The sequence below is a fragment of the Lagenorhynchus albirostris genome, chromosome 1 (assembly GCF_949774975.1).
Source record: "Lagenorhynchus albirostris chromosome 1, mLagAlb1.1, whole genome shotgun sequence".
Taxonomy (NCBI): domain Eukaryota; kingdom Metazoa; phylum Chordata; class Mammalia; order Artiodactyla; family Delphinidae; genus Lagenorhynchus; species Lagenorhynchus albirostris.
In genome coordinates this window covers 126,800,590-126,813,108 of record NC_083095.1, presented here as the reverse complement: position 1 = coordinate 126,813,108, position 12,519 = coordinate 126,800,590, and the positions used below count along the sequence as shown (strand labels likewise).

The following is a 12,519-nucleotide window of genomic DNA, read 5'->3' as shown; positions in this document are numbered from 1 at the left end:
CGGCGCGGTCAGGCCCGGGGCAACCCCACGAAGCCCTTGGCCCGGCGCGGACCCCGACCCCCTGCCCCTCCGGCCGCGCCCCTCCCTTTCGTATAACGCACCTGCGGCCCCGCCCCCGGCCAAACGCTGAGGCGGCGGCGGGCTGGCGAGGCCGGGCGGCTCGGCCCTCCAGGCACAGTCACCTTCCCTTCCCCCTACATTCCGCCCACCCCCCTTGCTCAGCCGCCGAGCTGCCGCCGCGCTCCTCAGCCGCCCCGAAATCTAAAGGGGTCCGTCTCCGGCACCACAACCAAATGGCTGAGCCTCCCTGGCCGGCTGCGCAGCCCGCCCATTGGTCCCTTCCCCCCCGCCTCCGCCACCATTCGCTGTTGCCCGGAGACCCTCGGCGGCGATTGGCTAAGGCTGCTGCCACTCTTCCGGGCTGCCAATCCCGCCTCCACGGTGATCAGGTTAGTGTGCGCCGCGGGTGCTGGGGGCTCGAGAACCGAGCGGAGCTGGTTGAGCCTTCAAAGTCCTAAAACGCGCGGCCGTGGGTTCGGGGTTTATTGATTGAATTCCGCCGGCGCGGGAGCCTCTGCAGAGAGAGAGCGCGAGAGATGGACATGGACAAACGGATTCATTTAGAGCTGCGGAACAGGACGCCCTCTGATGTGAGCATTTGCCAAAAATATCTCTGTCGGTCCATTCTCCTACTTTGTGTGTGTGTGTGTGTGTGTGTGTGTGTGTGTGTGCGTTGGGGGGAGGCACTTTTTTTTGAGGGGGGCGCCCGGGAGATGTGGGTTTGGGGGTCGGACTGCAAATGAATTGCAAGGTTGGGGGGTTGCAGTGCCAGCCGAGCATGTTCTGGCTGCCGCCGCCGCTGCCCTTGGTGTGTGACTACCTGTGCGTGTGCTCCCGCGTGTGCGAGTGTGGGTGCGAGAGTGTGCACCCATCGGGGGCCGGCGGGCGCACGCGTTTGGGTCGGAGAGAATGAGGCAAAATAACCCTCTGAGCTCGCTGCTCCCGTGACTCCGTCTGAGGGAAAGATTAACAAGAGAGGAGGAGGAGAGGGGCTGCCTCCTGGATTTAACAACAAAAAAAGGGGTTTTATATTTTATAAATGAATCCCCCCTTCCGCCCCCCTCCCGCGCCTTCCCCCTCCCTTTCTCTCTCGCTCGCTCGCTCGCTCGCACACACACAATAAGTTTTGGGCTTCGCGAGTCCGGTTTAGTTTCTGATAAATGTGGGCCGAGGCCCCTGGGGAGAGCGCGTGGGGAGGGGGCTGCAGTGGAGTTGGGAATGGCTCGAGTTTAAAGTGCGTCTTCATTTCTTTGCAGTGATGAGGCGAGAGACGGGGGAGCCATATTTGTAACTTTGTAGTGTTCGTGAACGCGCCCTTTCTCTCCCTCCCTCCCTTTCTCTGCCTCCCTTCCTCTCCTCCTCTTTCTCCCTCACTCTTTCCACCCCACCTTCGGGCCAGATGCTGATGTTTCTTCCTTTCCTTCCGAAGGGAGGATAAATTGGAAGACGGGGGGAGGGATTTTCGAACGTGCAAAGGCACAGATAATCCCCGCGCCTCCCCACCTCGCGCGATCGCTACTGCAAGTTACCCAAAGGCTATGTCCCGGTCCCCCCTCGCCCTTGCTCCTTCCGGCCTCCCTAAGATGCTAGGCTTTGAGCCCTGGCCGCCCCCCCCCGGCCCCGACCCCCGGCCCGTCTTTCTCTAGGGTGGGCTCCTTGGCAGCCATTCGGCGCCCAGTTAATAAATGGGCCCGGGAAACTTTGTCAGGACGCGAGCTGCCCAGAGCTGGTGCCTGTGGTGGGTATTGGCTGGGTCCAGATTTATGCGGGCTTAGCAGACACGCAGCTCCGGGATGGGAGTTTGCCTTCCCGTCGCCGTTATTGATTGGGCAGTAGCGGGAGTACGGCCGGAGGAAACTTAAACCGATGGGAACTGGGAGGCTCGGGCAAAAGCCTACCCCCGAGGAGGGGAAAGGTGAGGGTGGGTTACTCGAACGCCCGTTTTTGTCTCCCTCTCGCTTTCAAACACTGTTTTATGTGAGTTGGAGGCTCAGCGGAGGAGACCCCGGGTCTGGGGCGGAGACGCTGGCTGACTCCTCTCGTGGCCCCTCCGGGGACCAGCGGAGCGCGGGCGGGAGGACCCCTCACCCCAGCCCTGTGGCCAGGGTTCCACAGAGTTGGGAGTTTGGGGTAGCACTGTGCGCTGACCTGTCGCCCCTCCAGCCCGTTAAAACCCGAATTCCTGGCGCAGGCAGGCCTTGCTTCCTCTTTTCTCTACTTCCTCCCCCAAACCTGAGTGAGACTTTTGAAAACAAGATCCTTTTTGTGCCCCCCCCATCATAACGCAGCTGTGGACTGTAGACGTGCAATGCCTTATGGCGCGCAGGGCGGGGAGGGGGTGGCGGAGGGAGGGGAGGGGTTGCCCGCCGGAGGACGCTGGAGTTTCCGCGAACAATTTGCCGGCGGTTTGCCTTTCTCTGGCCGGTTTCATCCCAGCTTGGACCCCGAGCCATAGGATTGGGGGGCTGGGTGTGGTGATGGGGGAGGGGGCCGGAGCCGCGGGCTTCCCGCGTACTTTCCGGAAGCCCCCCGTGCGAAGGGGGAAGGGCGCCAAGTAGGGGGCCGGGGTCGCGGAGGGAGGGTGCGGAGGCGCGGTTCGCCCGGCCAACCCTATCGCCGCTGCTGGCCAACTGGGAGCGAGATCGAAAGCGGGTCGAACCGGCTCTTTAAACTTCCCGAGTGTGTGCTGGGGGAGGGGAGCGCGCCGCGCCGAACTGGGAGCGATTTCTCACGCTTACGCCCCCTCGCCTTCGAGTCTCCCGGCCCACATGCCTGCCCCCTACCTTGAGGCGGGGTGGGGCGCGGGTGGGGGTGGAGGGGGCACTTTCTGTCCGTTTGCGGAGGAGGGGGAGAAAGCTAGCTAATGAGGGACAAAAGGGGTGAGGGAGGAGAAACTCGGTTTTTTAAACGTTCTTAAGACAAATAGCTCCCAGAGAGCGCCCCCTGCACCCCTCCCTGCCGTGCTCCCCCCAGGGCCCCCACACACCCACCTTCGGAGCCTCTCCCAACTCTGATCCGGGGGCTGGTGGCCACGCCGCGACGCCGAAATAGGACAAGCAGCCATGTTTCCCGGGTCTCGCGCGGCCCGCCCCTCCCCTCCCCCATGGCGCGGCCGGCGCCGAGCGCGGGGCTCCTAATGCGGGCGCCGGGCTCCATGCGGCGCAGGGCGCGGGCCGGCGGCCGGGCGACCCGGCGGCCGGGCCTCGCGCGTGCGGGTCGGGGCGCGGGCGCGCCGGACTGGCCCCAGGGCGGGCCTTTTGGCTTCCTGAGCTGGTTTGGAGCTCGAGGTGTTTTATTTATTATTATTGTTTTTGTAACGGCCAGGCCTGCCGGAGGCCGAGCCCGAAGGGCGCCGAGGCGTTACTGGGGGGCAGGGGCGGCCGCCGGGGCCCTGCTCGCCTGTGGCACGACTGCCGGGCGCCGGGCTGCCATTTTGTCACCGTGGCTGTTGTCCCTGGGTGGGGGGGGAGCAGACTTGCGCCATCGCCCCGACGGCCCCGGACGTGGAGGCAGCAGGGGGAGCGGGCTCCGGGGACCCCCAGTTGTGCTCTGGGCCCCGATGGGGGTCCCCGCCCCTTGCCAACGGCCTGAGGCTCTGCTGGAGCGTTGCGGCGGCCGTTGCTCCGGGAGGGCGACGATCCTCCCGGCGAGTGCTCCCCCCACCCCCCAGCGCGCTCCCTGCCTCCCCCGCCCCTCTTCTCGCCAGTATTTCGTCCTTCCTCCTGCAGGCGTTTTAGACGTAGTTCAATGTGGCCCTAAAGACGAACGGATCGCCCTGGTGTTTGCTTTTTCTGCGGAACTGATAGGAGGGTGGGGGGAGAAATTAAACATGAGGTTTCTTTTGGGGGGGGGGCGCACGCGACTCTAGCGGCCCTGACTGAAGCCGAGGACAGCAGCCGCTTAGCCGGGAGGGACGAGTTGATGCGTTGGGGAAACGCCCTCCGGGGCTGGGCTCTCCGGGAAGGTAGGTCGCGCTCGGTGTTTCAGGTGGGTGTTGCAGCGCCCTGCTGGCTGCTAGGGGAGGCCCCCTTGCTCTCTCTCTGCCCCTCCCCCTTTTATTTTTGCCCAGGGGAAGGCAGCCACAGTAGTAAATGTAACCCTAAACCGAAAAGATTAGGGAATAAGGCGTTGCTTTTTAAAAAGTAAATGATGTCTTTTTTTTCCTAACTGCCTTTCTCTGGCTGTTGACTGTGAGCCAGGCAAGGCATCGCGTCGCCGGCATCTGTCTGAGACTTTTTAAAAGCTGATATCCATGCTGGTTAAGCACCTCGCAGGTTAAACTCTGATAGACGTCTGCATGGAGACTAGCTTTCATGGCAGTGCCCGGCCAAGACTGCTCAGGAAGCCAGGTTTAACTTTGACCTTTGGAATACGTCACATCATGTTTTCCAGACTGACTTACTGCCTAATTGGGTTCAAGTAGGCTGATATTAACTCCAGTTTATGCAAGCCTACCAGGGATCCAGAGGCAGAAAATTGAGCATGAGTTCCATATGGACATGGTCAGTTATGTTTTGGTACTGGATTGCTGCTGCTTATGGTAGTTTTGAGCCTGAGGGCTTCACGGGGGAGCTGGGTAGTAGAACCACACAGGCCTAAGTGTAAATTCCTCGTGTCACAGAGGTAAGATAAGTTAACCTGGCCTGCCCCTGTGATCTCAGGCCGGTTAACTTAACCTACCTCTTTGATCCTTGGTTTCCTCACCTGTAAAATGGGAATAATCCTATTTAATGAGTCAGTGACAAAACTGGCTTGATCTGGCCCTCAGGTGCTCAGTATGTGATAGTGTTATTCTCAGAGAGATAGGGGGGTGTGATGCAGCACAACTTTGGGCATTTCTAGGGTTTAGAGAACAACAATAATAATAGCTGATGCTTGTATAGCACCCATGCTCTGCCTGGTACAGTTTTAAGTGGATTACACATATCAGTTAATTTAGTCCCCACAGCAGCACTAGGAGGCAGGTACTATTATAATCCTTATATTAACACAAGAAATCAAGGCATAAAGATGTTATCACAGCCAGTCTGCATACTCAACCTCTATACTCCCTCCCCTGAAGTACCCTTACTTGTAAGAGACTGTGGGGAAGAGCTTTTTCTTCCTTGGCTTTGAAATATTGCCACCTTGTGAGAGAGAAGACTGGACAGCCTCCTGGTTGAAGATACTGAGGTGGGTGGTCAGGATCAGAGGCTGTCTGGCTTGTCGGTTTTAAGGGGGAGGCCATACATACACTTCCCTAGTTTGGGTTAGCACATCACATCTGGTTAGAATCTGGCCTTTTAGGTGTTGGGGGACACATTTTGAGGAATGAGAAGATAAGCAGGAGCCACTCAGGCAGTGGTGTGTGTGGGATCGTGCGTGTAATGCATTTCCCACTTTTATTATCAGACAAAAAGCTGAACAGAATTGGCATGTCCTTGGTTTCCAGGACCTAGTTTACTAATAACACTTCATGGATCATCTCACTTAATCCCCCAACAACTCCTTAAGGATAGGCCAAGCAGGATGACATTCTCTGTTGTGAGGGTGAATCATCCAGGCTGAGAGAGTAGGTCAAACAGCTGGTAAGCAGCAGAGTTGGGTTCTCCTCCCACTGTAAAACCAGAGGTCCTTAGACAGTAAGGACTTTGAAAATTGTATAGTCTGTTGGGTCCCAAACGTGGCCCATCACCAGAATCATCCGGGCGCATGTAGAATGCAGATTCCTGGCTCCACCCCTGGACATTGGTTTAGCACAGGCATTGCCAAATTTTGGGTGAACTGCCTGTTTTTGTATCACGAGCTAAGAATGATTTGTACATGTAAACACTGCAATCAGTTTGATGATGTGGAACACTGAATCCCAGTTAAGGGAAATGTTGTCTCCCTTCCCCCCCTGCAAAGAATTCTACTTGTCTCCTTGGACCTTTATTAGGAAAAAAATTGTGCTCATTATATGTTTTGAATTTTATCAATAAAAGAATTGTGGAAATTTGTTTTTTTCATTATAAAAGTGCCTATGTAGTATTGTCAGTTTTGCCTTTAGGTAAAGTTTACTATCTTGCCCCTTACAGAAAAAGTTCGGTAATCCCTAGTTTAATAGATTGTGGGGAAGGACCTTGGGATCTCAGTTTTTAAATTTTTTTAATTATTAAATTTTTTTATTAAGTGTGTAAGAAGCCTTTCTTCTGGGTGGTACCTTAGGGGTCTTTCCAAGTCTTTTGACATGTGCCTTTTTTTTGTTGTTTTTGTTTTTGTGGTACACGGGCCTCTCCCTGTTGTGGCCTCTCCCGTTGCGGAGCACAGGCTCCGGACACGCAGGCTCAGCGGCCATGGCTCATGGGCCCAGCTGCTCCGCGGCGTGTGGGATCTTCCCGGACCAGGGCACGAACCCGTGTCCCCTGCATCAGCAGGCGGACTCTCAACCACTGTGCCACCAGGGAAGCCCTGTGCCTTTTATCTAGTTGATGTCTGGTGGAAATCAGCCTCAATCCATGAACATCCATAAGAAGAGAAATCGTACTTGTTGCTGGTGTAAAATTGAGCATCCCTTCTATCCAGAAGTTATTCTGTGTAACCAACCGAAATTCTTCATCTTGCATATTCAGGATATTTCAAAAGGTTTTTGCATACCTTGTAGTTAAATGGTTACCCTTAAGTTTTAGATGTCTTCTCAGAGCTAGAGAAAAGGAGCTTTGAACTGCAACGGTTTGAGCTTTGAGGTCTGGAAGGTGCAGCAGCTGTGTACCTGGTGGCTGACATCAGAACTTCAGAGCACAGATCACTGGAAAGCACAGATAATCCTAGAATCTCTAGTTTGGGCCTGCTGCTCTTCCACCGTGCATGTTGCCTGGGGAACGTACTAGCAGCAAAGTGGCTTTGAGTTCCAGAGCCCTTCTTTCTACCTCTCTAGCCTCTTGTGCCTGAGCTAATAAGCGGAAGGAGTGGATAGAAAATTGGCCAGGCCGCGGGAGGAGGCAATAAATCCAAGAGGGTGAATCCCAGTCCCCATAACTGTCGCCTGTACTTTAAGGACAGCAAACTGCAGACCCAGTTCCCTCTCTGGGACGCTGCTGCACCACCAGCCTCTCAAGGTAATACAGGCACCTTGATTGAGCTTTGGGGGCTGGTCGTCTAGAGCTTCATTATATATTAATTTTACCACATTGAAATAAAAAACCTCAGGGCTGTTGGCGATCTTTTATGGAGATTGTGTAGGATGCTCATCAGATGTCTCGTTACCACGGTGCCTGCCCTCTACTCTGGTGTATCACTTAGGAAAGGAGCAGAGAGCTTGTTGCTGAGTGGTCATGAGCCCTGGTCGAATGAGCTTGGCTGAGTTGTTGAGCCTGAATTATGACTTGGTGAAGAGGAGGCTCATTTCTCTGGTGTCCAGAGGGGGTACTCCCTTACAGATGTTCGCTACCATGCCCTCCCAGGCAACACACACATTTTGACCTGTCCACCACCTCTAGCTAGTGCTCTAGTCTCCTAGGAAGTACCCTCCCCCAGTCCCCCATCACCACTTCCTTCCTCCCACAAGCAAAGTAGAGAAATAGTGACCTGAGTCTGAATCTTATATTACATTGAAATATAATTATATGACAAATGATAAATACCCAACAATGATGTTTTCATTAAAGAGATGGAGTCTGGCAGGGATGGAGATTTGTGAAGGCATCTGTTATTCCGAACTTTTCATTTAATAAAATGGGTTGAAGCTAGATGAACAAAGCTGCCGTTGGCCTGGGCCCCCTTCCCAGACATGGAAGCAGCCTCCCTGCATAGAACCAGTTGTCCTGATGACATTTGTTAACACGAAGCCTATAAAACGAGATAAGATGTCTTTGTTCACTGGCACTGGGCCCCATCGAGTGCCTCCTGGGCCACACCCCGAAACCCCTGTTTTTTCACTCAAATTTATTTTGTTTCAGCTTCACAGATGCCCTGGTGCACACATCTGTTGCCGCCTTTTACCAAAACTTGCTCCAGGTGGCAGGTCTAAAAGATGAGTTTACTTAACCCCACGATCACTTACACTAATGTGGATTAAAGTCTGGGTTATCTTTCCCAGGGGGATTTGCGTTTGGAGATGCCAGTTTGGTGAGGAAATTACCAGAGAGCTATTAGAGACTTGGGTGCTCTTCCCAGCCTTGCTATTAACTAACTTGGACAGTTGTTTGGCCTCTTTGGGCCTCTGTTTTCTCCACTCTAAAATGGGAGTGTTGAGTGAGATCAGTGACTTTCAAACTTCTTGTTCCTATACTAAGAAATATGTTTTAAAACACTACCCAGTATGTATATATTGATAACGTACACAGGTTATGTGAAAAACTGACAGTGCGCTCCCTTACTGGGAATAAAACACTTTTATATTCATTAAAAAAAAAATGCTGGCTTTGACCCATAAATTGATTTCATTACTTGTTAATGTTGGAAAGACATTAAAAGATGAATATTAATGCTCGTTCCTTCACACTCAAATGTTTTGTGGTTTGATTTGGAGGAATGCGGGAATGCCATTTGCAGCTTTGTGAAATCTCTCCGCCGAGGGTCAGTAGTGATTCCTCCTGCTTTGAAGCCATCTCATCTTGGGTCCTATGTTCTCAAGCTGCTCTCCTAGCCCTTTCCCAACCCAGACCTTCTCACAGCATTATGGAATCATTATCCTAAATTCCTGCCTGGATGGATGCCTTCCAAGTCTCCTGGTTGTGCCAGCAGCCCTCCGCCAAGCATGTTCCTCCACCCACTTCTCTCTACCCTCACTGCCCCCCGCTTTGTCTTTGTAAAATGACAATGTCATCGTGCCTACCACACAGTCTGGCACAAAGTACGGGCTCGATAAACATTAGATGTCATTGTTATTATGGTCTGTTCCTAGACACCACAGTTGGCATTCACTTAAAAAAAAAGTTGACATTATCAACAGACACATTATATCAAAAAGTAACGTTTGTTTCAGTGGGGAAAGAGGTTAGAAACTAGAGATTCAAACTTGCCAGTTTTTCCCCACAAGCAATTCAACAGTAAATGTGTTGTTTCTCCATCTAATGAGTGTAGCTCTAGCATCTAAACATCATGGAACAGCCCCAGCACTGGATTCTAAATAGGTAGTTTCTGCTGAGGGTAATAACATGACTCTCCTTTTTCCTGGGCAACACCTGGTCACTACCTAAAGCGAGTAATTCAGACTCGACTCCTCAAACTGCCCACCAACCCTCCACCCCCTCCCTCCCAGCCAACGACCTTCCCCTCACAGAGAAAATGGAAACTTCCTGGTTTCCTAAGAAATTCCTAGACCAAACCTGTGCCCAGCTCAGCTGTCCTTTAGGTCTTACCTGTGCCTGCCTTTCAGTTACCTTTTTCCTCCTGGGCACCTAGCTACTCTCCTTTGGATCCTTCTCAAGCTTGGGGGGTTTCTCCCATCTTAAAGCAGACAGGAAATGTCCCTTGATCTCCTATCTCACTCTAGCAACTGGCCATCTCTCCCCTTTTACATTCAAACTTCCTGAATTGTCTAACCACCTTCTCCCTTCCCTCACTTCTCTCACATCTCAGCCTCCGCAGCTTCCTAAACAGCTCCCCAAATCCCAGCAGCCCTCACTGTCTTTTACATGACTTCTCAGCAGCAGTACTGTATCCCCACCCTTGACCTTCATGAGATATGTTCCCCATTACCTCCCCCTTTCTCGAGTATTTCCCCTACAGCCGTGGCCACTCCTCAGTTTCTTTGGTTCTTTGGCCCTCCTCTCTGCAGCCGTGAAGTATCGGACTCAGTCAAGCCCAGGCCCTGGGCTCTCTCTTGTTCTGTATTCCCTCCCCACAAAATCTTGTTCTTCCTCACTGACAGCTGCAGGTACTTTGTGGTGCCTGGGGTCTGACGTTTACTGTTAACATCTCCGGCCTGACCTCTTGACTGAGCTCAGGACGCACCTAGTGTCTCCCCCCGAGCGTCTCCAGAGCACCCCACATTCAGCATGTCCAGTGGGAACCCATGGCCTCTGCAACCTCCTCCATCCTCCCCACATGCACACATGTGATCTTTCCATCACAAATCCTGTCAGTTGAAAATATCATCCAGCCGATTTCCCCTGCACAAAGCCCCCTTGAAGCCATGCTTCAGACTTGTTAGAATGATCTTACCAAAATGCAAGTGTAATCGTGTCACCCTGTACTTAAAATACACCATTGTCCTTAGGATAAAGCCCAAAAGCCTTAATAAGACCAACAAGAGTCCTGTGTGGTCTGCCTCTTACTCTCATCTTTCTCCTCACCCCCCTTTCCCACTGCGCTGGCCTCACTACCGTTTACGCTCTCAAAGCTACTCCTCTCTGGAGCTGCCACCATTACTTCTCTAGCATCTAATCATCTTTATGATCTCCTTCATCCGATATCCCTCCTCAGCTCTAGGTCTTCTTTTGTTCTAAAACTCTTATAGAAATTTTCTTCAAAGAGCTTCAGTTTGTAATTAGACATTCCTGCGTGTGTTTGAAATGGCATCTCTGTCCCCATGTAGCCGGTAGGCTGCATGATTGATGGGACCTGTTTGGGCTCAGCAGTGCACTTGGCACGTGCCAGGCATTGTAGAAGTATTGGTTGAGTGAAGGAGCCATGGTCCTTGTACGTTCTTGTCATTTTCATCACCCACGGTCTGGTGAGCCAAGCACGAAGCCACTGAAACAAAGCATCCGAAACACCACTGTGGTTTGGTGTCCTCAGCTTTCCCAGGGTCAGTGTGAGCGCCTGCCTCTGGGTGGCTGATTCACACCTTCTCAGCCTAGTGGTCTTCACGTTTTTCTGGGTTTTATATCCCGTGTCGGTAAAAAATTTGAACCTGAGCCCTGGCCCCGGTGTGTCTCCCTTTAGTTAGGAATTATTCACATACACCGCCTCTAAATATGTACATTGTAGAACCACCAAAAAATTAAAATTTAGAGGTTAAGTTAAAAAATATTAGAAGTCCGAGGGTTTACTTCCTGCGGCCCCATGGATTGTCTGGGGGTGATCCACTTAGGAGACCACTCCTCCAGTCAGTTGCTTTTTTTTTTTTTTTTTGAATTTTTGAATTTTATTTTACTTATTTTTTATACAGCAGGTCCTTATTAGTTATCTATTTTATACATATTAGTGTATATATGTCAATCCCAGTCTCCCACCACCACCACCGCCACCGCCACTTACCCCGCTTGGTGTCCATACGTTTGTTCTCTACATCTGTGTCTCTGTTTCTGCCCTGCAAACTGGTTTGTCGGTACCATTTTCTAGGTTCCACATATATGCGTTAATATACGATATTTATTTTTCTCTTTCTGACTTCACTCTGTACGACAGTCTCTAGATCCATCCACATCTCTACAAATGACCCAGTTTCGTTCCTTTTTATGGCTGAGTAATATTCCATTGTGTGTGTGTGTGTGTGTACATATATATATATATGTATATATATATACATACCACATCTTCTTTATCCATTTGTCTGTTGATGGGCATTTAGGTTGCTTCCGTGACCTGGCTATTGTAAATAGTGCTGCAGTGAACATTGGGGTGCATGTGTCTTTTTGAATTATGGTTTTCTCTGGGTATATGCCCAATAGTGGGATTGCTGGGTCATATGGTAATTCTGTTTTTAGTTTTTTAAGGAACCTCCATACTGTTCTCCATAGTGGCTGTGTCAGTTTACATTCCCACCAACAGTGCAAGAGGGTCCCCTTTTCTCTACACCCTCTCCAGCATTTGTTGTTTGTAGATTTTTTGATGATGCCCATTCTAACTGGTGTGAGGTGATACCTCATTGTAGTTTTGATTTGCATTTCTCTAATAATTAGTGATGTTGAGCAGCTTTTCATGTGCTTCTTGGCCATCTGTATGTCTTCTTTGGAGAAATGTCTATTTAGGTCTTCTGCCCATTTTTGGATTGGGTTGTTTGTTTTTTTAATATTGAGCCAGTCAGTTGCTTATTTTATTTTTAATTTGGTTACGAAAGTTCACGGCATACAAGAAATGCCTGTGTCTTATTAAGTGCCCTTTCCTTATTAAGATCTTCCTCGCCCTGGTGTTGATGGTTAGGAGTGGAGAACATTCTTAGCCCTTCTTTGATAAGCAGGGAAGATCCAGTGGTCTGCCTGAGCTCCCCAGCAAATCAAGCGTCTGTTGCCCCATGTCAGCTGGGTGCTGCCTGGTCAGGCTGTGTGCACAGACCCTCCTAAGTTCCCTCAGGTCGTCCCTTGGGGTCCAGTAAAGCCAACTCCTGGGCTGCTCCTGAAGATGCTTGGAATAGCCCAGAAGCACCTGAGATGAGAGGATTCCATCAGCCATAGACTTCAGCTGGTCATTGCAGCGGGGGGAGGAGACTTTCTCCTGCTTATCCCTCAGGCTGGATATAAGTCAAAGGCAGGATCTGTGCGGGCCAGAGGGAAACCTGGAGGAGAGAAGCCTGCCGGTGTTCCCGTGTGTTTTTGTGGGGCACCATCAGCAAGG

General features: G+C 51.7%; 1 protein-coding gene across 6 annotated transcripts in view; it reads left to right on the top strand.

Moving 5' to 3' along the window:
- The first annotated feature begins 429 nt into the window (after positions 1-429).
- Positions 430-12,519, top strand: part of ANP32A (acidic nuclear phosphoprotein 32 family member A) — a 38,978-nt gene continuing 26,888 nt past the window's right edge. For 5 of the 6 annotated variants that reach the window (XR_009541215.1, XR_009541216.1, XM_060153141.1 and 2 more), the window contains exon 1: positions 430-650. Coding sequence is in view for 3 of the 6 variants with exons in the window: in XM_060153141.1 (XP_060009124.1) it covers positions 597-650 (54 nt within the window). In the remaining 3 variants the exon portion in view is untranslated. The remainder of the gene's footprint in view (positions 651-12,519) is intronic. The other variant, XR_009541218.1, reaches the window with a different exon arrangement.